Below are 25,686 nucleotides of genomic sequence, written 5' to 3' on the forward strand. Positions count from 1 at the left end.
GATATATGCCACAGTTTACCTATTCAGTGGTTGATGGACATTTGGGTTGTTCCCTGTTTTGAGCTATTACAAATAAAGCTGGTATGTACATCCACATATAGGTCTTTGATGGACATATGCTTTCATTTCTCACGGGTAAAGATCTAGGAGCAGTTTGATCGTGTGGGTGGTGTATGTTTAAAGTTTTAAGAAACTGCTAAACTATTTTCCACAGCATTTGCTGTATTTTACATTCCTATTTATTTCAATTTTTTTCTCTCTGTTTTCATTTAGGTTACTTTCTATTGCTATGGACTCAAATTCACTAATACATTCTCCTGAAATTGGTTGTTAATATCATCTAGTGTGGGGGTGCCTAGGTGGTTCAGCTGGTTAAACATCTTACTCTTGATTTCAGCTCAGCTCATGATCTCACAGTTCGTGAGATTGAGGCCCATGTTGGGCTCTGTGCTGACAGTGTGGAGCTGCTTGGGATTCTCTCTCTTCCTCTCTTTCTGCCCATCCCCTCCTCACTCTCTCTCTCAAAATAAACTTATTTTTTTTTAATGTCATCTAGTGTAGTTTTCACCTAGAAGCTCTGATCTTTTTATTATCCCTTTCTCCAGTTTTATTGAGATACAATTGACATGTAACACTATGTTAGTTTAAGGTGTACAACATAATGATTATACACACACACACACACACATACACACATATGGTTTTTATATGCCTTATAAACCATTGTTTTAAGTATTTTGTCGTGTATTGATAGTTTCAGGAAGGAGAGTAAATCTGATCCCTTTACTCCATTCCAGTCAGAAGTTGAAGTGCCTGAGCTCCTTACATCTGGTGGCTCTTCCATTTTCGACATATAGCTTGCAAAATCTCTGTGCTTTTTTCCATCAAGCTGTGGAAAGAGAAAGAATATGAAGGATTATGTGTAGGTAATTTTATGAGTCAACTCTGGAAGTTGTTGCTCACATCTGTAACATTACCCTATGTTTGTAGGTCACATGGTTATATCTGACTGAAAGCCCAGTGGAAAATAATAGTCAAGCTGTAATCTCAGGGAAAAACAGGAAATGATTTTGGTGAATGGCTCACCAACTTCTACCACGTTGTACATTTATGGGCACCAAATACCCATTTACTCTTCCTCTCACATTTAAAAAATACATTTATTCCATGTCGAGAGACACAGCCATCCAGGTATTTATGATCTTCAGGTGACGCTTTTTTCTCACTATCAAATCTGAACTCCACCTCTAAAAATTTTGCAGCATATAAAGCAAAAAAATAATATTTTTGCTCTCCCATGCCCACCCAGTAGAAGGTATTGGAGCAGGGATAGGATAATTGCAATTAAAACTTGCATTCTGACAAAGAAAAGAGTGGGATTCTACTGTAGTGTGTGTGGTCCTTGCCAATGATGTACATTCTGCCAGGCAGGCATTGTGCAGTCCCTCCTTGCTAACAAATGGAGGAGATTCCTTGATTTGATGTTTATTCTACTTTCTGAAAACATTTCATCTTTTGTTTTTCGCATGTCCCGACTCCTCTCCTGGGGGTTCCCTTCCTATTAATTATCCTCCACTATCTTTCAGCAAGTTCGTTTGGGGGAAAAGTCCTTTCTTCAAGGTTGCACAACTTTCATACTTCTGTTCATGAGACTTGGGGGCCTGTATATGTTTGAGACATGAGTGTTGAAGACATTTTTAGTATCGGTTCATGGCCTCTTCGGCAATTCAATTTCCTCAAAAATAAGTAGATCTACTTGCATCCAGTCAGTTTCATCTGACTGTAGATACACCAACATTCTTTTCTAGACACCAGTCTAAAGCCTGATTCAGTTCTGTGCTTTCTCATCTACGAATCTCTTATTCTCAACTTAACAAAGCCTGGAAACCATCTGAAGGAATCTGTAGGAATGTCACCCATTACTAGGCTACTGTTGTGTTCAGCTGCTTTTTACTTTTTTCTATTTTTTACAATCTTACTTTTTGCTATTTGAGGTCTATAATAAGTATCTTTTTCAGTCTTTTGGGGCCCTAAATTCTGGAATCAATAAATTACCTTTGATTTCTAATTGAGAAATAAGTATTTAAGCTGATCTCTTTCTTGCAGTAACTTGTGAAAAGCAACAAAGGGTTGCAACACATACTAAGATTAAGGATCTTTTCAACCACTTCTCTGAGTGCTACAGGCTCATAACATACCTTTCAAATTACTGAAGCATTTGTTTCATCAAATGTTTTTTATCACATAATATGGATCACCAGTTTTCAAGTGTGTTCTATCAACAACTAACTTAACTAAAACTAAACAGCTAAACCAACTTTATAAAGTTTAGGTCATCCTTGGTGCCTCATTTTGCTTCTGGTATCAATATTTTAGAGTAAATCAATAAAGTAATACAATGGCTTGAACATTAGAATTTATTTCCCCTTCCCATGAAGTCCAAAATGAGTATTCTTCATTAGCAGGTATCTTTCCTTCAGATTGCACCAACCCAGGCTTTCCATCTTCCACAGATGGCTCCTAAGATTTTGAAGCTTTTCTCCATTAGCTTGTGGGAGGAGAAAGCATGGAGAATCATGCATGGGCTGTGCATAGAAGTAGACATGTCAGTTTTGCCCACCTCTTCTTAGCCAGAACTCAGTCACATGGCCAGACCTAACTGTAAGGAGGGTAGGGAATACATACAGGGTAGTTGTGTCTAAAGGAGAAGGGGCTGAAAACTTTGGTGAATAGCTAACTAATTTCTGCATAGAAGCCAATACTGTGGAAGATAGAGTAGGAAAACCAACAAAATGGAATTCTTGACATCCTTCTTCAAGTTTCATGATCAAGTTTCACCACATGACTTGACTTTTCAACTATGTTAGCTAACATTCCTTTTATTGTCAAAGGTTGTTTTAGTTGGATTTTCTGCTACTTGCTATGTCAAACATTGTAATCAGTAGAGTTGCCAAATGGATTTTCCATTAACATCAACAGTCTTTAACATAGCATCACCTCCTGCTGCCTTCCTGTTATCTCTTTGAGTAAAGTAAGTTTTAATGTTGAATGCTTGAGTTTCCAGTAAAGCATTTGATGTATCAGGCTGCATACTGGGAGATTCAGCTCTGCCCAAGTGGTGAGGCCTCAACATATGTCAGATAGGAGTTTGGAGGCAGGCTAAGGTCTGAAGAAGCCCTTGCAATTCATGTTTCTTTGAGGGTTAATCTTGTAGTAGGAATGTGGTCTGTGATGATCCCCTAAGGCCTCAGAATCTATGACCACACCTTTGAATTTCCCTAGAACAAAAGAAAATCAACAGATTAGTCTCTGTTTTAAACTTGACTCCTGTTTTTTGTTTGTTTGCTTTTTCTATCTTACAGATCATCTGAGCCCAAACTCTTCTTCTTGGCGATACTCATTCTGAATTCATGTCTTCAGCTAAATTCAAACAGTCGTACTTTCTTTCCAAGGTCAAAATAGAGCTAAGCATTGTTCTCATCTTCTGGTGTCTGCCTCCTTTCATTTCCTTCATAACAACAGAAGCTCATTTTCCTATTTCTTTTTTCTGATTTCAGGAATCATTTATTCATTCACTGATTCAGTCAACAAATGTTTTCTGAATGTCTGCTGTGTATCAGACACTCTTCAGTGTGCTAGAAAAAAGCCAGATTGAGCTACTTCCATAAATCGGACATAAGCTCATATAGCATTCAGGCAATTTCTAGAATGGTAATGTGATATATTGGAAAAAAATAGAGGCTTTGAGGTCAGATACTATTGGGTTTAATCTCCAACTCAATTACTTACAGGTTGTGTTAATTATAAAATGAAGCTATCCTGTGAGCCTCAATTTCTCCTTTATAAAAATGTGGGTAATACCATTATTCAAGGTTAGGATAATAATTAAATGATACAAGGCTAGCAAAAGTCTTGGCACAGAGTAGTATAGCGAATGCTTCCTCTTTTCCACTTTTTTTCTTTCTTTCCTCTCTCTTACCTGTCCTCTATTCTTTCACCTTCTTTCCTTCCCTACCTCATTTTCTATTTTCCTTCTTTCTGTTCCAGCTTTCTAAGTTCCTAATTTCCTTTCCAGGTAAACATGCTAATGGCTACATTTTCATTTTCCAAGATTATATTGAAATTCTAACAGATACTCCTTAGCATAAACACTCCAGATTAGATGCTCTTTGAATGACCTAAGAAAGAATATAAATACTAATACTCTTTATGAGATCTGTACATTCTTCCCTTCCTAGATGGCTGCATAGGTAGTTTCTCTTTCTGACTCTAGAAGTACATATCACTGTCCAATTGGGATGATGTCCACTGCCACTTTCCAGGCATATCTTAGAGATGTTGGCTGAGAAAGAGCAATTAGATATCCAAAATAGTAACCACAGAGGGCTGAAAACTATTTTTAAAAAATGACAGGGGGAAAATTTATTTATTTATTTATTTATTTATTTATTTATTTATTTATTATTTTCACTAGGCAAAGAACTTTATTAATCTTGTTTCAAACTTTATTCCCAGGCTTCTTCAGCTTAATTAGCTACAAAGAATGAATTGTGTCTAAGCAAAAACTGAAAAGAGCTGCAGTGTCCCAGGGGCTTGGGCTTAAAAGTATTAGAGATCCATGAACAAAATTTTAAAAAGCAGTCTTAGTATAAAATAGCAGCTCCCCAGAACTTCTTCAAGTTCTGTCTTCTTCAGAACTTGACTCCACTCAGTTTGCTTCAATTTTGGAAGCTTCATCAAAATTCTTCACAAGATCTGGAATTTCCTCCTCCTCCTTCTCTCAGGTGGCAAGTGGTCCTTTTCCATCAACGGATTGTGTGGGCAGAGCTTCAGCCAGTCTTCTTAAACTAGTCAGACTGTCTGCACCGAGTTGATTTAAGATCCTGGGTAGCATTTCTGTCAGCCATTTCCTCTCAGCATGACCTAGAATGGTCAAAGTGTTCGCTGCCAGGGATGCATGAACTTTAGGCTTGTTGAAGTGGATCACTGTTCCTTGGTTTGTGAATCTATTTGCTTCTTCAATACGAGAGATATTGTTTACCCCTAACTTTAAGGAGAACTGAAGTTTTTTTATCATCTTCTGTAGCCGTTCTATGAGCCACTTTGTTCTTTTGGTTCCTTTTCCACCGATGCACACTAGTGCTTGAATTTGAAGAATTTCTCTTGGTTCATGATAGTTTTGTTCATCTGGTTGGAGCAGAAATAGGACCGCGGGGGACTAGGGTTGGCGCTTAGGGGGCCTAGGGCAGACTAGCCACGATTAGGTGCACATGAGCCAGGACGCAAGATGGCAGCTCAACAGGGGAAATGTATTTTTATTTTATTATTATTTTTTTTAACATTTATTCATCTTTGAGAGACAGAGAGAGACAGAGCATGAGTGGGGGAGGGCAGAGAGAGGGGAAGACAAAGACTCTGAAGCAGGCTCCAGGCTCTGAGCTGTCAGCTCAGAGCCCAACACAGAGCTCTGAGATCACAGAGATCACAAACCATGAGATCATGACCTGAGTTGAAGTTGGAAGCTTAACCAACTGAGCCACCCAGATGCCCCAGAGGAATGTATTTTAAATGGAAGACAGAAAAGCATGAGGATTTAGTAAAGTTTTTAAACCTATTTATTTATCTAATTGACTATACTTGATAAAGCTATTTGAATCTATTTCATTTTAATAGAAATTATCATAGGTAAAAAATGAGAATAAATGGGTTTGTTTGGTTCCATTTGCTATAATATTCATCTTAAAATAGAGTATTCATTTTAGTGCTCTAGAAATTTGAGTCTAACCATGTATTACATGTAGCATCATATAAAGGATATTTTTATAGAATTTCTTTGTTGAATATCACTCCAGATTAAATCTTTAATTAAATTGAAAAAAAAAAAACTTTGAGTCTTTATTGAGATGTGTGAAATGCTTTGATGCTCTTAAGATAAGAAGTGTTAAGTGCTAAGTATAATTAGATATAGAAAATTTGCACATGCTAGAAATTATGTTCAAAGACCACATTGATTTTTTGTGAAATTTGCATTTTGGATGAACTCCCAAAATATATGAAAGATAATTTATATAGCTCAAGAAGACTATTTTTATTACCCTCTATTTCACTATGGAAAAAAAAAGAAACACAGATGTTTTATTATCTTTTGAAAAAGGAAATGATATTTTCTTAACATGCCACTTCCTGGGATATATCACTTCATACATAATGTGTTAAAAATAGGAAAAAACTCATTAAGTCTAGTGATGTTATGCCTAAAAAGCTCTATTTGAGTTCACAACTGATAATTTTCTGGGCTTTATCTTAAGTACGTTCTTAAGGGACAATGGACGATGACTATTTGGAAGAAATGTGTTTCATGTTTGAAACAAAGGAAATCCCAATTATGTAAATGATTAAAATTAAGAAATCAAGGCACCTATATGATATCACTGTAATTGTATTTACATATCTACACATACACAAATACATTCCAGAGAAATAAATATAGAAATAAGTAATAAGATACAATGCGGTAAAATGTTGGCAGTGATTGTTGTTAGCTGATGAAATTATGAATGATTTCTTTTTTCTACTTTCTGTATTTGCCACACTTCTTGAAAATGTACTTGAATGAATGTATAATTTAAAAAACTTAAAAAGAATCTCTATTCGTCTCAGTGTGGTTAAAGAAAGAATTATTTCCTTTTAGTGACTACATTTTTCTCCTTCATAAAGGAGACAGTAATATATGTATAGTACAGATTGGTGAGCACAAGTTCAGAAAATTATTGCTGTTAAACACTTACTCTAAACATTCATATGCATTAACTCAGTACACAGAATAACCTAACAAAGTTGCACTATATCTCCATTTTACAGGGGAAGAAACCTAGGCACAAAGAGACTAAGTTTCTTGCCAGAATGAATCCAGGCAGTTTGGCTCCAGGGTCCACCTCTTAACCAGTATCCTATGCCTGCACTTAACATATATCTACTATGTGCTCTGAACTTTTGATAATGCGTCATTGCTTTACGGTAAGCATGAATACCTCAGACCTGGATGGTTCTGCGTTTAAATCCCAATTTCAGTATTTACATGTAGTGTGTCTTTGGAGGAGGAACTTAGCCTCTCAGCCTGAGTTCCTTCAATAAAAGGGGATAATGGTACGATTCAGCCATGAGAAAGAATGGGGTTGCATTACATACTGGATACAGACACAAAAACTCCAAGATACATTGCTAAGTAGCTTCCCCAAGATCATGTGGATACTGAGTGGGAGAGTCACAATTTGAACTCAGGCCTGCTTAATGCAACAGTAGCATGTGTTATAGACTCTTAGAGTGGCTAGAGAATCACTCTAGTTGGCAATGTTCAGTGATGCTTTCTTAGAGGAGGTTGAATTCTTTTGGTCTTTTAGTTTTATCGAATGGGCAATAAAGTTCTTTTAGCTCCAAATAAAGGTCTTATAGTAGAGTATTGGTATTTAGTCTTATAGAAGATTTCCTTTGGTCTTATAGTGGGGGCAACAGGAGTACTGAGAAATCATGACTTTTGTATAGTCATCTCTTTTGTATAGTAATCTCTTTAATTTCCTAAATAATTGCTCACCCATTTATCCAGTTTGATTTTTATAACTACAGAGGGTAGATAATATCACTATTACTGCTAAAATATCTGAGACTCAGAGAGATCCAAGGACTGCCCAATGTCACACTGCAAATGAGTTGTAGAGCTGAGACTAGACCAAATAATTTGTCTTTTTCAGTGGAGTCTGAAGAGCCATGAATGCAAAGTGAAGAGTTCCCATTGGCCTCCCTGCTTGTATGTCCTAGGGGTCTGCTATATACATTTCCTTCTCTTAGCCAAGATGGCTGTCACTTCTCTTGCTGGGACCCATAATTACAGGTTTTTCAGTAATGCTTGTGGGCCCAGTGTTCCAAATCTTGTTTTTCCTAGTTTTGCTAACTTCTGTGTATAATAAATGCCAGGCAGCACTGACTAATTAGCAAACAGCAGACAATGCATGTTGATACATAACTTATTCTTACAAGGCCCCTATTTACTGCCAGTGACTTGTGACCTCACTGTGAACCCTGGTGGCAATAAAGCTACCACTGTGATTAGGGTTAGAATACATGTAATCTTCTTAGCCTTAGTTGAAACTGTGAAAATCCCTTTCATCTTCAATTATTATTTATTTGGCCCTTTTCTCTGGAGGGCAAGGGGCTGTCTAATCTCCTGGGCTGAGCTTCAGGAGTCTGTATCAGCAGGAAAGAATGCCAGCCTTGCATACCAGGAGCTGGAAGACCTGGCCATGTATTGGAGAGGCCATGACCCTGGTGGGGGTGGAGATGGGGGAGCATCAGGAGCTTGCTTTCGGATGGTTATTCTCCAAGGAAACTGCTCTAAAAGTGGCTCAAGAAAACTTCCTAGCAGTGTAAAGTGTTCCTAAGTGGAAGAGAATGAATGAACTGTAAAACCTTTTATTAAAACAAAACAAAACAATATATAACATAGAGTAAACTGAAGTACTTTGGAGTGACTCAGGAATGATTCAGCTGATTGAACTATTGCACTCCAAAGGATCTTGGGTCAGCACAGCCAAGAAGTGCTCACTGGAGATGCACAGACTTTATTCCAGAACGGCTAAGAGTGTTGGAGTATGTGTTCATCAAGGTCAATTGCCTGCATTTGATTACCTCGGAGTACCTTAACTTTAATGAGTCAGTAGCAAAGGCTTTGTTAAATAATTATTTCATTGAAGGAAGGAAGCAGTAGCAAAAAACACTCAGCAATGGCTGTCACCAGGAATACTAAACAAGACGTTTCAGTGGAGGAGAAGACCCTCTTACCTACAGCTGTAAACACTTATTCCATGAGCCTGGAGCCTGGAATTTTGAATTTCTGTAGCTCTGATCTTCCTGAGCCTTCTGGTACCCAACAATCTAAGGATGCTCCCCTCCCTTTTTTTTTTTTTTTTTTTTTTATCATGGAATTACCAGCCTTAAGAAGCCCAACAGACATGTCTGGGAGGCCTCTGGTCATCCTTGTGGCTCTATTCTTGTAACATGGGCCAGTTTGTGTAACAGAATGCCTTCCCTGGGGAAGGTGATCCCAACTGTCTAGCCAAATATCTCTCTTCCAAAGTGAACTGGCTGAGGGAGGCTGGCTTCTAACCCAGGTCGCTAGCAACTGACAAAGATCTGGGATCTAAACCCTGATCAAAAGAAAGATATTTCCAAACCTCTTTAATGGATTACAGTGGAGACTAAATGGACCAGAGCTAAGAGGTTTTATTACTCCCATCCTTCTTTTTTGCCCATATTTTCTTTTGACTGCTTCCTAACCAAAATTTCTGAAATAAACAGGGCCCTTGGGTAACCAGGGAGAAAACAGCAAAAACTTGTCAGTTTTGTCCCCAAGGTGAGCTGCTATGATATTGTTGGCAAAAATCAACAAAAAAGAGCTTATTGATCAAGATGTATATTTATGTTTTTGAAAGATGTCACATTTAAAAAAAAAGGAATGGCTAATAAAAAACTTTCAGTGGAATACTTGGGAAGCAAGTTGAGCAAATTTTCTAGAAAGTCAGATAAAGAGAAAAAAAGGATGAAACCCTAAAAAAAAAGTCTTCATAATGGTGGTTAGATTTTAAAAAAACTTCAAGATACTGAACACAAATAAAAAGGCAAATCAAGTTATCAAAGAAATAATGCAAGAATGCTTCTGCAAAATGAAGGGCATGAGATTACTTAGTGACTTAAGGGGTAATACTATAAAATTTCAAAATACCAAGAGTAAACGAAAATAAGTGGTAAATCCTAAAAGATTTCCAAAATAATTATACATTAATTTTCACTGATTTTAAAGTCAATACACGTATATTGTAGAGAATTTAGAGAAGGTATAAAGAAGAAAAATCACCATGAAGTCTATATTTTGGCAAGGTTCCTGCCAGCTATACATATAATTATGCACATATGTTTGCAAAATTGGGATGATGGGAACGTCACTGGGCACTCGGAGCCCCATCTCCCCCACCCCAGCCTGGGAATGTGGGTCCTACTTGCCTTTCCTGCTCTCAGAGGGTGCTCCAAGGACATAACCCTGAGATAGTTTTACTGTGTTGAGAACTGCACAGTATACCTGACTGAGCCCAGTTAGGACCTCTTCATAAACTTCTAAGATTTGGAGGACAGGTGTGGGAATCTACTCGTCTTGCTGCCACCCAAGGCAAGCATCATACTTAAGTTCCCTTTGCTTATTAAAAATGCTGCCTATCAACCTGGAGAGGCCTACCTCTGTTCCTCTCTTCCTGTCCTCCACGTATGGGGCTGGTTTCAGATTATACCTGGGAAGTTCTCCAGAGGGTTGTAGGCAAACAAATGATAATACTGACAGCATAGATGTGTTTCATGTGTAATTTCATGTTTGCTTTTTTTCCAGATTAGATCCTAAACATCACAGGGCACTAAATATTTTTACAAATGTGATATTTAATGGCTATAAAATACTAAATTCAATTAAAATTTTTGGATATGACATTGTCTTTTTAACCAATTTTCTATTGATTGGTACTTGGGTTGCTACTAAAAATCTTTTGCATAAATCTTTGAAACACTGATTATTTTTTAGGATGGATTCCTAAAAAAGGAACGATTGATAAAAGGGCATTTACTATTTGTTAGATAATTATGCCTATTTTCACGACTCACTTTTAATGCATATGGCCAGGTTATCTTTGAAAAGGTCTTATCAATTTAGAGAAGGTATTTAAGAGGGGTCTGATGGTGTGGGGTAAAACAACCAGGCTGACCTGGGAGTTCGTGGGAGAGTCAAAAATGGAACACAGCTCTTAAAACTTATAGTCTCATGGTGCGGGGATGCCTCCCTCTCCTTTGCTTTCTGTGGAAGCCAGCCGCAATGCTCAAGTTCCTTGTAGGAAAAACAAGCAGCTTACTGCATCCAGGGCTCAGAATGGTTGGCATGGGCATAAGACATGGTCTCACGTGGTTCATATTTTCCATTGTCATTAAAACATTTACTGTCTGCTTAAGTCAGGACACAAAATGCAGCCCGGTCTGAAAGAGGACACAAATCCATTGGAGCCTTCAGGTGTGACATGGCAAGTACTGTGCCAGGTGCTGGTTGGTACAATAGATTGGGAGGAAATCTACGAAAATAATTCAGTTATGACACAGAGCAGTGAAATGACCTACGTATAAACCGCTGTTATGTGGGTGTGCTACAGAGGGAAATGACCTTGTTGGACTCTAGGAGGTTTATCACTTAAGATGCGGTTTGGTTGCATGAAACAGAAAACAACTCAAGAAAGATTAAATAAGAATTTATTCCTCTCAAACATAAAATAATTTCAGAGGTTGTGAATAGAGTGTCCTACTGAAAAAATGTAGCTTTGAAGGCGATCCATCTCAGAGTGGTAAGATAGGTCTAAGTAGGGGAAACAGAGCCAGGGAGATTTCCTTAGGAAGCAGCTGCTGATGAGCTGTCATGAGACACTGAAATGAAAAGCACAGGGTAAATGGGAGGGATTTTGGAGGGAAGAATCAGCAAAGGTGTCTGAGTGGAAAAGCAGGACACCAGCAGGAAGGAAACGAAGACAGTATCAAGGTTTGGGAGGGCCATCTCTTTGGGGGAAAGATGATGTTTCCTTGCAGGCACTTGGAGCTTGTGGGGATGCCTTCCATCAGGGCCTTGTGAGCCGAGCCTGGGCTGCTGTGGTGGTGTGTGGGGTGTGGCTGCTGCTCCAGGATAGCATGGGGACCTCGTCTGAGGTTCTCAAGTGTCAGCCACCCGCGAAACGGTGCATAGGTTACTTTGGGAGGGCAAACATCTTGGCACTGATAAGATCAGTGGCATCAGGATGAGAAAGGTTGGCTGCAAAAATACTGAAACCTAAAACACTGATTCAGAGCATCTGGTGGAGAGGCCTAGAAAAAGTTATTACACAAAAATTGCTGCTGAAACCTGGAACTGGAGCTGGGAGTCTTTCGCCAAGACCCGTTCAGTGTGTAGTCATTTCTTTTAAAATTTGTTTTCTCGCTTTGAAATCAATAATGTTCCCAGTAAAAATAAAATAGAAAATATACAAAAGTAGAAAAATATAATATAGCAAAGCAGTAACCTCATGATCCAGAGATCTATACCTTTCCATAGTTTTTGTATGTGTATTATGCCAAATGGGGTATTATAATATTTTATAATTTTTTTCCAATTTCAGATTTTGTGAAAAATATTATGAACATCTTTCTAAGTCATTCAGTATTTTTTCTTTCACCTCATTTATAAAGATTGTATGATGTGTCATTATATATTTATACCTTTATGATAAAGTTTTTAAGTTTTACTTATTTAAGTAATCTCTATGCCCAAATTCATAACCCTGAGATTGAGAATCACATGCTTCCCCCACTGAGCCAGCCAGGGACCCCTACCATTGTGATATTTAACCTGATGCATATTTAGGAAGTTCTCATTTTTTTCTGTGACAAACAACAGTATAATATGCATTCGTGAAGTTAAATATGTACAAATCTCTAGTGATTTTGTTATTATAAATTCATACAAATGGAATCATTAGGTCAAAAGGCACATACGTTTTTTTTTTTTTTTTTTTTTCTGAAATTTATTGACAAATTGGTTTCCATACAACACCCAGTGCTCATCCCAAAAGGTGCCCTCCTCAATACCCATCACCCACCCTCTCCTCCCTCCCACCCCCCATCAACCCTCAGTTTGTTCTCAGTTTTTAACAGTCTCTTATGCTTTGGCTGTCTCCCACTCTAACCTCTTTTTTTTTTTTTTTTTCCTTCCCCTCCCCCATGGGTTCCTGTTAAGTTTCTCAGGATCCACATAAGAGTGAGACCATATGGTATCTGTCTTTCTCTGTATGGCTTATTTCACTTAGCATCACACTCTCCAGTTCCATCCACGTTGCTACAAAAGGCCATATTTCATTTTTTCTCATTGCCATGTAATATTCCATTGTGTATATAAACCACAATTTCTTTATCCATTCATCAGTTGATGGACATTTAGGCTCTTTCCATAATTTGGCTATTGTTGAGAGTGCTGCTATGAACATTGGGGTACAAGTGGCCCTATGCATCAGTGCTCCTGTATCCCTTGGATAAATTCCTAGCAGTGCTATTGCTGGGTCATAGGGTAGGTCTATTTTTAATTTTCTGAGGAACCTCCACACTGCTTTCCAGAGCGGCTGCACCAATTTGCATTCCCACCAACAGTGCAAGAGGGTTCCCGTTTCTCCACATCCTCTCCAGCATCTATAGTCTCCTGATTTGTTCATTTTGGCCACTCTGACTGGCGTGAGGTGATACCTGAGTGTGGTTTTGATTTGTATTTCCCTGATAAGGAGCGACGCTGAACATCTTTTCATGTGTCTGTTGGCCATCCGGATGTCTTCTTTAGAGAAGTGTCTATTCATGTTTTCTGCCCATTTCTTCACTGGGTTATTTGTTTTTCGGGTGTGGAGTTTGGTGAGCTCTTTATAGATTTTGGATACTAGCCCTTTGTCCGATATGTCATTTGCAAATATCTTTTCCCATTCCGTTGGTTGCCTTTTAGTTTTGTTGGTTGTTTCCTTTGCTGTGCAGAAGCTTTTTATCTTCATAAGGTCCCAGTAATTCACTTTTGCTTTTAATTCCCTTGCCTTTGGGGATGTGTCGAGTAAGAGATTGCTACGGCTGAGGTCAGAGAGGTCTTTTCCTGCTTTCTCCTCTAAGGTTTTGATGGTTTCCTGTCTCACATTTAGGTCCTTTATCCATTTTGAGTTTATTTTTGTGAATGGTGTGAGAAAGTGGTCTAGTTTCAACCTTCTGCATGTTGCTGTCCAGTTCTCCCAGCACCATTTGTTAAAGAGGCTGTCTTTTTTCCATTGGATGTTCTTTCCTGCTTTGTCAAAGATGAGTTGGCCATACGTTTGTGGGTCTAGTTCTGGGGTTTCTATTCTATTCCATTGGTCTATGTGTCTGTTTTGGTGCCAATACCATGCTGTCTTGATGATGACAGCTTTGTAGTAGAGGCTAAAGTCTGGGATTGTGATGCCTCCTGCTTTGGTCTTCTTCTTCAAAATTCCTTTGGCTATTCGGGGAAAAGGCACATACGTTTTTAAGGTTTTTGATACATGTAACCAAATTTCCCTCCAACAGCTTTTTCTTATAGTACCACCACGATCACATGATAGTGTCCATTTCTTTGCATCTTCATGAAGACTGGTATTTTTAGTATTAAAACATATTTGTCTGTCTGAAGAGTGAAAAATGGTATCTCATTGTTTAATTTTCCTACTTCTATTGCTAGTGAAAAAAAATTTTTTTTTGCATTATTACTGGCCTTTCTATTTTTCTTGTGTGGTGGTTGCTTATTTATAGCTCTGTCCCTTTATCTACTTGGATGTATTAAAATAATTTATAAGACCTTTTATATATAAAACATATTCCCTTTTTGCCTGTTGTAAATGTTGCAATTTTTTCCTCAGTTTGCATTTACCATTTGTCTTGCCTCTGGTAATTTTTAATATGTCTACATTTAAAATGTTTTTCCTTTTATGATTTCTGCCCTTTGCAGTATGCATAAAAATCCTTTGCCCGCAGTAATGCTGAAATTGATATTCACCTCTATGTCCTCATAGTACTTTCACAGAGTATAGGAAATGCACGCAGGAATTTGTCTGAGATAGAATCAGAGGACTCAGATGATGCGATGTGTGGGTAATTCAGAAGGAGGAGTCAAGTGTGACTGAGTTTTCAGGCTTGGTAGACTTTGGTGAGGGTGGAACCACTGACTAAAACCAGGAATACAGGAAAAGGAACAAGTCTGTTAGGGTAGATAATGTGTTCGGTTTTGCACAGGCTGCTCTTGAAATGTCTGCCAGGGATCCTGGTAGAAATGCCCAAAAGGCAGTTGGAACAGTGAATGGAATGCATGAGTGAGGTTGGGGTTTTAAACACAGATCTAGAAGCCATCAGCAGACATTTGATAGTTCAACCAACATTTGCTTTTCAGTGAACATCCTGGGCCAAACACTAGGCTAAGGTACTTCACTGCCTTATTTCATTTAGGGTTCCTAAACACTTCAGGAGGTAGAAATTATTATCCTCATCAGGTTATACACACCAAGGGACAGGTTTACAAAAACTACATTTCTTTACTGAAGTCCTATAACTGGTTGGTGGTGAAATTTGAGTGTGAAACCAAGTTAAGTTGGCCTGATTCCAGAGTTGAAGCGATAGCCTTGTTTGCTCCATTGCCAGAGAGGTGGATGAGCTCAAGCAAGGAAAGGCAGAGTCCCACTGGTAGGGACTAGCACACTTGGGTAGTGGGCAGCAAAGAAGGAAGGAGCCAGTGAAGGGATCTGGGGGAAGGTAGAGGCCGACATGTATACCTGCTGACTGATGGCCAGCAGAGGCCAAACATATTGATGGTGGGGACATTCTCGTCGATAAATCTGAGACCCCACTCCTGCCCTTGCCCCTGAAAACAAATTCTGTCACGGTGCTTTGCACATAAATACTCCTTGACTGACACTCCATCAGAAATTTTCTTGGGTTATCCTCTGAGCTAGACCATACCAGTCCCTGTGTCCCCACTTGTTGTGGGTTGGGGGCTCACTCCCAGAAGATCCTTAGTATTATCAAACTATTGCCTCCTCTGAGAGCAACAGAAGTAGACTCCTTGTTTTATAGCAGAAACAAGGCCAAGAAGTCTGGATCTGGATTTTACCACATGCTACAGGAGTGTGGAGAGTAGGAAAAGCAGGGATTTAGGAATTATGAGTTACAATTTTCATTCTGTCACTTTGGGTAAATTATTTAAATTCTCTGAGCCCATGGGGTGCCTGGGTGGCTCCGTCAGTTGAGCATCTGACTTGGGCTCTGGTCATGATCTCCTGGTTTGTGAGTTTGAGCCCCGCTTTGGGCTCTGTGCTGACAGCGCACAGCCTGCTTCCGATCCTCTGTCTCCCTCTCTCTCTGCCCCTCCCCTGCTTCCACCCTCTCAAACATAAATCAACATTTAAAAGATTCTCTGAGTCCCATTTCCCTCATGATAAAATGGAGACACCCACTAACAGGGTGGTCGTGAAGGTTAAATAAATTAAGATAAAGGGCTTGGTGCATTGTAGGCACTCAGTACAAGGAAGTTAAAACTCTGAGTCATACTGAATTATTTCGCTCAGTGTTCTCCGATGCTTACCTTTTGGCTATTCCAAAGCTCATTTATACTCATCCATGTTGGGTGGGTTAGGAGGAAAATAAATCCTAATTCAGCCTTCCCTATCTGTCTAATGCAAGTCAAATGTGTTCAGCGAAAGCATAGAAGTTTAGATGGTAATAAATCTGCTGAAAATGATTTGGGTCATGATCTGCTTGTTTTGGTCCAAACTAAGTGGTGGATTCAAAAACTCACTTGCAATCAATTTCTGATGATAATCTGTAGATATCCTATCATAGTTTTTCTTTCTGGGTAAAAAGTCCGACATCAAAATTCTCATGGACTGAAGTGTATTCATTTGAAGCACTTTCCATACAGAATCCATCCTGGCCTCTCTCCACATAGTTTGAAAATGGTTGCCTGCTTCCAGACACCTGCTCTGTCCTGAGTCAATACTGGATATAACTCACATTGCAAGTTAGCACAGGCTTCAGACAAGCCTAGTAGATAAAAGGGGGGCTCTTTGCATTCAACAAGAAATTAGCACAGCCTTCACTTGGCAGAACTATATATTAAAATGGTGATTTAGGAGAATTTTCAAATGTCCCTCTTTCTTGTGGATCTCATCCTCTGCTTCAGGAATAAACATTCTTTTGGACAACCCTGGCTTGTTCCTGGGGCTTGGTGTAATTATTTAATAGCCCCCCCCCCCCTTTCACTCTCAAGGGTCCCTTTTTGGATGATAAATTCTATTGTTATCTGTTACAGGGCTTTTTCGAAGATATATTATTTGCATTAATCTAAGAAAAATTACCATACCTTTCCTCCAGCAGAGTCTTTGGTACCCTATCTTGAAGTCATTGAAGTATTTCTTCAGAGCAATAATTAAGAGTCATATAAACTAATGAATAACTCCCTACTGCTCTCTTATTGGTGAAAGCAAATAAGGTAACTTTATAAGGACTCATCTAATAGAACAGCCCTAGGAGGGAAACATGTGGACTTCGTGTTTATGTTTGCAAAAGCAATTCCCAATTATTTTATTTACTTATTTTTTAAAGTTTATTGATTTAGTTTGAGAGAGAAAGCATGAGCAGGGGGAGGAGTAGAGAGAGAGGGAGAGAGAATCCCAAGCTGGCTCCAGGCTGTCAGCACAGAGCCCACTGCAGAGCTGGATCTCACAAATGGGAGATCATGACCTGAGCTGGAATCAAGAGTTGGACACTTAACTGACTGAGTCACCCAGGTGCCCCATTTCCCAATCAATTTAATTAGTTTTGCCACTTAATATGAGCAGAGTATGAACCTACATTGAATAGCAAGGGAATGGAGACCTAGAGAAATCTAACTCTGCTTTCTGGAATGCCATTCCGTGCCTGAATTCTGAGAACTCTGTGGTCACATACAGCTTTTACAGACTTGAGTAACCTCCCTTCCTGTTCTTCAGGATAAGGTGTTCTGTAGTGTAGCAACTTGAGGGCAGTAAGATTATCAAAGCATCACCAGAGATGCTTTGAGGGTTACTGCGGAAAACAGGTTTCCATGGCGCAGTGTGGCTGCTGGGAGGAGCCACATAGCACAACCCCAGCCATTCTCTCTGGAGGGAAGGAGAGCCAGCTTGTCAGGATAAAGCCAGGCATCCTTCTGGATAGACTCAAGGTATCTGAGACAGATGGATTATCAGGTTGGGCCAGATGGGTTCTTACGGAGTCTCATAATTTGGGGGGAGAGGAAGGACAGTAGGCAAGGATGATCTACCTATTTGCTAATATTCTTTTCATCTGAAGGTACTCTAGCCTGAATCTAGCTTATGGTCTTTCCTCAGCTACCTGGTTTGCTATTTGCAGCCTAGTTCTGAGGGAAGAAAAGTTCAAAGGAAAGCAAAGGAGCACAGGAATGGCTTGCCATCCAAAAAATGTGCTTGGAGAGCTCTTATCTTGGGGGCAAATGCACAGCAGCTAAGGAGAGAACAGAGCCATGAAACCGGAAGAGAACCATGTCATGATGCTTGTTTTGAAATGGCTTTTCCACAGTCTTTCACCCAAATATCCTAATTGGGGGGTGGGAGGGGAGGGAGCAAATGGAGTACAGGATAGGAAATGCCACAGCTTTGGTAATGGTGCCATTGCAGGAGTGATTAGAATCAGCTGAGTGTCACTCCTGCCGGAAGGTGTGGCTAAAAGACCCAGAACTCTGACAGGTCAGTCACAAGTACACTCCACAGATCTTGTAACCCAACTCCCTCATTTTAGGTCGGATCTTTCAGGATGTCACTGAACTGCTAGCCTGGCAGGATCACCAAGCCGCTTTAGTCTAAAAGATTTAAAAAAAACATAAACCAGGAGTTATTTCTCCCCACTGTGAAGAACTGTCATGAGACCTAAATGAATGACTCTGGAAACAAATTGCAGTACTTCCTGTCTGGCCAGGGAGCTTGCTCTCCACAGTTGCCCACTGCCCCTAACAGGGAGGCCCTGTTAGAGGCAGTGAGGCTGAAGCTTTAGGATCTGTTCCTTAATTTTGTATTCTTTTGCTTAAAGACTACTCCCCACCCAATTTTATAAGCTTTAGGTCTCAGAAAACCTGAATCTTGGTCTGCCTGTCCTACATGGTAAATCTAACTATCTGGTGCTCCAACATGCTCGCAATCAGAAGAGGAGACCAAGTAAGGCTGGGGATGGCTCAGCTTGGACTAGGCTGGGAAACAGGCTGGGGCCTGTAAAGCAGCTGGGGCAGGCATAACACTGAGGGCTGCTGGCTCATGTAATGTCTCAACCCTCTACCCACTCCTTGTTTCCACCCCCAGTTCCTTGCCCAGAACAAACTTGTCTTCAGGTCTACAGACCCAGGATTTTAGATCTAGGGAAGGCCTTTGTCATCATCCCTCATTCTGCAGGCTCTCAGAAGGGCCTGACCCCTTGAGGTTTGTGAACTCCCCTCCCTGCAAAGTGAAGCCACAGCGTTGGCCAATACTTTAAGCAGGAAGACTAGTTGGTTCACTTGTTAGATATAATCTGCCTGCTGTGTCCCTGCATCGGTGGAAACCAAAGAATGGTGTCCACCTGTCTAGGCAGTCAATAAAACACAAACCAGTGCAATTCTGCACACCTTCACTTAGTGCCCATTGTGAGCCAAGCTACTCCCTGAAGGGACAGAAAGCTGACAAGATATGATGCTGGTCCTCAGTATTTATATCAGAGAACAGGGTGTGAAAAGTTTGCCCCTCGTTTGCTATTTATAGCTGCCATTTAGTCAGCACCTGCTATTCAGCAGGACGTTTTATTATACATATTGTCTCTACTTTGACCGACAACTCTAGAAGGTAGATACCATTATTCTCACTTTGTGCATGTGGAAACTGAGGTGCAGAGAGGTTATGTGACTTCTCTAGGTTAGGCAGCTGGGGCATCGCTCTTCTTATTAGGGGCTCATGGAGGCTGAAGGAGAGCATGTGTAATGTCAGATGAAGGCAGAAAGATGATGGGCGTGCCTCACCTTCTATTCTCTGTTTCACACTAGCCTGTATTGAAGTCCCAGTTGTAACACTCTGCATGGGTTTGGGAGCACTGCTCTCTGTCTTGCTTTCCTCCTCGATAAACTGGACAAAATACTTCATAATATAGTTGGAAAGATGAAATGAGATAATGTGGACATGGCTCAGTTCCTGGCACTTTCAGGTACAAAATGATTCACTTTGGTACAAAATGCTCATCACATGGACCTGCATGCCACTTCCTCAGAAATTTATGTTTTTACTAAATTGTTGCCTTCTCAGGGAGGCCTTCCCTGGCCACCCTATCTAAAAGGCCAACCCCATTCCAACTCTTCATACCTGTAGCCCTACCTTATTTATCACCAACTAATATATTACAAATTGTACTTATTTATTTTTGTTTTTTCATCTGCCTCCACCTACAAGAAGGTAAAGTTTTTGAGACCAGGAATCTTTGTGTTATTTCTGTATCATCCCAAGCACAAATATATATTGGTTAAAAGAATAAATTAAAAACCAAACAAAAACCCCCTCTTTGGCTTAGAAAATTGGCCTTTAATTTGACTTTTTCCTATTTGACCCTGGGTACATTACTTAAAATGTCTAGGCCTCAGTTTCCTCTTCTGTAAAGGGGGAAGAATGATGGTATCACTTTTAAGACTGCCAGGATAATTAAGCGACATGCATATAAAAACTGGCACATAGCAAGTGCTGGATAAATGCTTGCTATTATTATCACTTGAAGTATTCTGACCAGTTATTTAAATCGTCTTTCAATGTCGCCCTGAGGTTTTAGGATAGAAGAGGAGGCTAAAAGCCAAGGATACCCTCTGCGTTTTCAGCCCAGTGATCCCCGTTGGTAGACCACTGACAAATAGTCAAAATGCTCAGTGTTCTCACTGCAAGGCTGCTCACGTGTCTGGATTACCATTACCACGTCACTGAGGAAGACAGCAAACTGAGGCTTGCCCAAGATCAAAGGACTTGCCCAAGATCACTCACCTCTAAAACCAAGGCATGCTGAACCCAACCACGTTCAGGCCCATGTTGGGCCTCCTACAATTGTATTATTCGCTGCCTCTCTTCCAAGCTCTCTCTGCAGTGTGGGTTGGAGACGCGGCTGTGAGCTCAGGAGCCCTGTGTTCACCAGGCTTGTCACTTTCATCTCCCGCAATACACTGAACTTTTCTAACTCAGTTTTCCCGCACGCAGAACGTGGGAAATAAAGCCCACATCTCACAGCTTTGCGTTCAGGATCACAGGCGAGGAAAGCTCTTCGGAAACTGCAAAGCGCCCTACGAATAACCTCCGCAACAGGCATTCACACTCGAGCTCCCCCACTTCCCAGTCCCGGGAGACGCTCCCGTCTCCGCCCACCTCCTAGGCGGCGCGGCACCGGGTAGGAAGGAGGATTAACCCCTGGGCGCCTGTCTGGGCGTTTCTCCAGGCGGCCGGGGAGGAGTTCCGCCTCTCGCCCCCGCCCCGCCGCTGGGCTCCCTGGCGCCCGCACTCGCGCTCTCGGAGTCCCTCTCCCGCCCAGGCCCCTGCTGGCTGCGCTCCCTCGGTCCGGCACTGCACGCGGGCGGCCCGCCAGGATGCAGGCCGCGCACAAGGAGCACCTGTACAAGCTGCTGGTGATCGGCGACCTGGGCGTGGGCAAGACCAGCATCATCAAGCGCTATGTGCACCAGAACTTCTCCTCGCATTACCGGGCCACCATCGGCGTGGACTTCGCGCTCAAGGTGCTCCACTGGGACCCTGAGACAGTAGTGCGCCTGCAGCTCTGGGACATCGCAGGTGAGCACCCGGGGAGGAGGCGAGGGCCGGAGGGCCTCGAAGCGGGTCTGCAGGCTCCGGGCAGCGGGTTGAGGTCTAGTGTAGTCCCGGGCGCTGAGCCGCAAGAGACTTTTTCTGGTGGGTTGAAAACTTGTTTCCAAAGAAAACAAAAAAGTTTTTTTTTTTTTTTTCTTTCTCTCTCTCTCTCTCTCTCTCTCTCTCTCTCTCTCTCTGGCTGAAACTTCAAGTGCATTCCCTGGAGCTTTGGGATTGTTGCTTGAACACCCTTTCACACCCTCCCCTGGGATCACTCGACCCAGCGCGGGCCCCCGAAGGGACCCAGAGAGAGACTATCTGGAGTTGCATTCAGTTCTCCCTCTCCAGCTCTTTTTCCGGGCGTGGGCAACGCTGCGGGTGACGAGGCCCTTAGTGTCATGCCAGCCACCAACGGGGGAGTCTTCAGACCTGTTAACAGCGGGAACTAGGAGAGTTCCAGGCTAGAGAGGTTTACTCACTGCTGTTTTTAATTGCTGCTTGCTCTTGCCTCCCTCTTTACCCTTCAGTCAAGAGAGTTTGAGGTTCTCTGCTTTGGTGAAGCCAAGGATCTTTGTGTGTATGTACTGGGGGCAAAGTATTATTTCTCTCTTTCTCTGACTCTCTGTGGTCTATGAAAAGGAGCCTGTGCACATACCTTAAGGTCACTTTTGTCAAAGAGTCTATGACATTAGTCATTTTTTTTCTTTCATTTTTTAAGTTTATGTATTTTGAGAGAGAAAGTGCAAACAGGTGAGGAGCAGAGAGAGAGGGAGAGAGAAAATCCCAAGCAGGCTCCAGTCTGTCAGTACGGAGCCCATCCAGGAGCCACCCAGGGACCCTGGCCGTACGATTTCTTGATTTGGCCTTAAAGTTTTCAGTGAGAAATCTGCAAACTGTGAAGCTTCATTACAATGTTTGAAACCGGAATTTGATTCTGAGGGTTTGTACCCAGAGCTGGGCAGGGCATTAGGCAAATGTATGTCTGCTCCAAGCGTGAGTTCTCGGACTGAAGCTGTTTGCAACCTGGGCATGTCCAACCCCTCATTATAGATCCTGGCTCTGCCACTCACTAACCTGCTCAGTGGCTTCAGACAAGTCCCTTCAGCTCGGTTGCATCCTTGTTAAGTGCAAAGGGGTTGGACATGGCAGCTCAGGAACCTTCCTGCTCAGTTTTAAGGTCCTCTGGGATTCGTTGTGAACAGTCCCACCTCACCTCTGACTGTTCCATGGTCTGTGGTACCAGGAGTCTTTGTAAGTGCTAGACCCAAACCCGGCACTTGTCCTTCAGAAAATAGCTTCATTTTTAGCTGGTGTATTTGACTGGAAACACTTTATCATGACTCGAAGCAAGAACAAATGTGGAAAATTTTTGAAAGGGCACTTCCAGTTCTGGGGACTGCGGTGCCTCTTTAATCAAGAGCTGCCAAGTCTTATGATAAACCTTTTGGCATGTGAACAGATTCATGCATTTGAAGTCATCTTCAGCAGCTCCAGTAGCATGGGGGTTATCAGAGACCGGAAGATGTTACCAGCCACTATCTGATTGGGTTTTTCATCTAGAAAAGCCACACTGTGTCTCTGCACTCAGTTGCTGCATTTTTTGGTGTCTGAAAACTCTTCTGGCTGTACTGGAGTATCCAGGACTCAAGTTTAGAATTAGCTTACTGTTTCAAAGGGGATATAGCTATAATTTAGACTTTTGTGTCAAATGCAAATAAGGATGTGACCTCAGGCGTGTTATATAATGTCCATGAATCTCAGTGTCCCCACCTAACAGAGAGAAGAGAAAGGTATAGTGATTAAGAGACTAAATTCCAGAGTCGAACCGCTTTCGACTGAATCCGTTTTACCCCCCCATGTCCTGGGCGATTTTAGGTTAAGTTTCCTAACCTCCTGATTTCAGCCGACTCATCTGTGAATTAGGCAGAATGCTTTCTCCCAATAAATGGCAAATGAGCAAACAGATGCCAGCTAAAGGTGACTAAAGTCTCCACTATCTAGGAGAGCTGCAAGGATTACTGTTATACTACCATTTTTTTTTTGACCATGTTTAAATGCTAGGAAGAAGGACATGATATAAATATGTGGACTAAATCTTAATAAATGAGGGAGCCCCCCAGATGCTCAGTTCGTTAAGCATCAGACTCTTGATTTTGGCTCAGGTCATGATCTCAGGGTTCATGGGTCTCAGCCCAGCGTCCAGCTCTGTGCTGACAGTCTGGAGCCTGCTTGAGATTTTTGTCTCTCTCCCTCTCTCTCTGCCCCTCCCTGACTCATGCTGTCTCTTTTTTCTCTCTCTCTCAAAAAAATAAATAAGTAAACTTTAAAAAATTATAAAAAAGTAAATCTTAATAAATTTGGAACATAGAATCTGTTCCAAAATGCCCAGCACCATCTTTTAGCTTTATCAGCATTACAACATGCTGACATGAGCAGCTGAAATCCCAAGTTTAGAAATGCCCCCTGAGCCATGGCTCTGGACTAACATGGCTGTGGAGGCTCTAGTGACAGAGGTCTGTGTACATAAGAAACGTAAGAGGTCTGTGTACGTATAGTGGTGTGTAGCAGGTCAGTAGGGAAACTTCTTCCCAGAGCTCTGACGTTCAGTGGGAACCTGTCTATGTCAGTCTCCAGCCCAGAGACCCTGTGAGCTGGGCATCAGGCACAGCTGGTTGTGGGGAACCTGTGCCCTGTGGGAAAGGATGATAGGAGCATCGTGGTGACATGTTTCGTGCTACATCAATAGCCCTGTGAGGAGTGAATTCATATGAAGTCCAGCCTCAGTTGCCCACCCAGATTCCAGTCAACTAACTGTACCTCACGGCACCTTCAGATCAGCCTGTCTGTCCAAACACAGGAATGATTCCCTTTCCTCTTTATTCTCAACTCTGCTATGTGTGTGGATAGAAGAGTTGAGACTAAAAAGTGAATGGTGAGCCTCACTTTGAGCTAGTTAGGAGTGTGGATGAGATAGAGGGGATGGCCCTGTCTTGATAGAATATCAGATCCGTCTGCTATAGAGGGGATCTTTGCTCATTAGACCTTTGATATTCATTTGATTCAATGCCAAGTTGGGCCCTATTTATTTGTCCTACTAATTTCCATCATATATCTCTTATAGCCACTTCAGCTGGCCAGTCTGTTCCTGAAAGACTCCAAAATACTTCTCAGGAGGCACCTGGCTGGCTCAGTTGGGAGAGCATACCACTCTTGATCTCCGGGGCATGAGGTCATGAGTTGGAGCCCCATGTTGGGCCTAGAGATTACTTAATTTAAAAAAAAATGCCTCTCAGGTCTTGTGAAGTAGGCTTTGACACCAACATGGTAAATTCCACAAACCTTGTAGGGAATAGCGATCACCCTGAATCCCAAAGATTCTACATAGAGGAGCAGGTGGGTCAACTCTGGGTTCCAAAGCTCTTGATAGCATCAGGAGAAATTAAGTCATTTTGTCCAAGGCCACCTGCCTAATAAGTGGGAGAGCTGGATTTGATACAGTTTTGTTTGACTTGGAATCAAGCCATGTTCTTCATGACTAAAGCCCATGAGTCCCTGGGACATTGCTGGCCCATTGGGGTTATACCTTCCTCTCCTTTACAGGTAATCCTTCCTTAGTAAATAGGTTATCCTTGCTTTCTCCTTCCTATTTCTTTTTCTTTTCTTTTCTTTTTTTTTAATTAACGTTTTTATTCATTTTTGAGAGGTAGAGAGAGACAGGGTAGGAGTGAGGGAGGGGCAGAGAGAGAGGGAGACACAGAATCTAAAGCAGGTTCCAGGCTCTGAGCTGCCAGCACAGAGCCCGACGCGGGGCTCGAACCCATGAACCATAAGACCGTGACCTGAGCTGAAGTCAGACACTTAACTGACTGAGCCACCCAGATGCCCCTTCTACTTCCTATTTCTAACATATTTTTGGATATTAATCAGAACCACTGTGCAGATAGAAAGAGGAAATGCAATGAAAATCTATTTCCGAAAATTTAATTCTTGGTTGTAAGGTTTTTAAAATAGATTTATCAAGAAAAAAGTAAATAAAAGGTTCACACTTGAGACTCTTCTATTTCTCTTCAAATCTGATACTATAATTACTCCATTAGCATTTTCAAAGAGAACTGTACAATTTTTGTCTAGAACTCTTAACGTGCTTTGGGACCCAGCTGCAGGAATTGAGATAGCCATAGTAATAGTAGCTCACATTTCATACGCA

At 41.3% G+C, this 25,686-nt stretch overlaps 1 protein-coding gene and 1 pseudogene across 1 annotated transcript in view; one reads left to right on the plus strand and one right to left on the minus strand.

Moving 5' to 3' along the window:
• Positions 1–4,708: 4,708 nt before the first annotated feature.
• LOC125176157 (transcription factor BTF3-like) lies at positions 4,709–5,187 on the minus strand (annotated as a pseudogene).
• Positions 5,188–20,438: 15,251 nt separating this feature from the next.
• RAB38 (RAB38, member RAS oncogene family) overlaps positions 20,439–25,686 on the plus strand; it is a 56,839-nt gene continuing 51,591 nt past the window's right edge. Inside the window, exon 1 of the mRNA XM_047877123.1 lies at positions 20,439–21,464. Within this exon, the coding sequence (XP_047733079.1) occupies positions 21,263–21,464 (202 nt within the window). The 5' untranslated portion in view covers positions 20,439–21,262. The remainder of the gene's footprint in view (positions 21,465–25,686) is intronic.

This window comes from Prionailurus viverrinus, chromosome D1, assembly GCF_022837055.1.
Source record: "Prionailurus viverrinus isolate Anna chromosome D1, UM_Priviv_1.0, whole genome shotgun sequence".
NCBI classification, from domain to species: domain Eukaryota; kingdom Metazoa; phylum Chordata; class Mammalia; order Carnivora; family Felidae; genus Prionailurus; species Prionailurus viverrinus.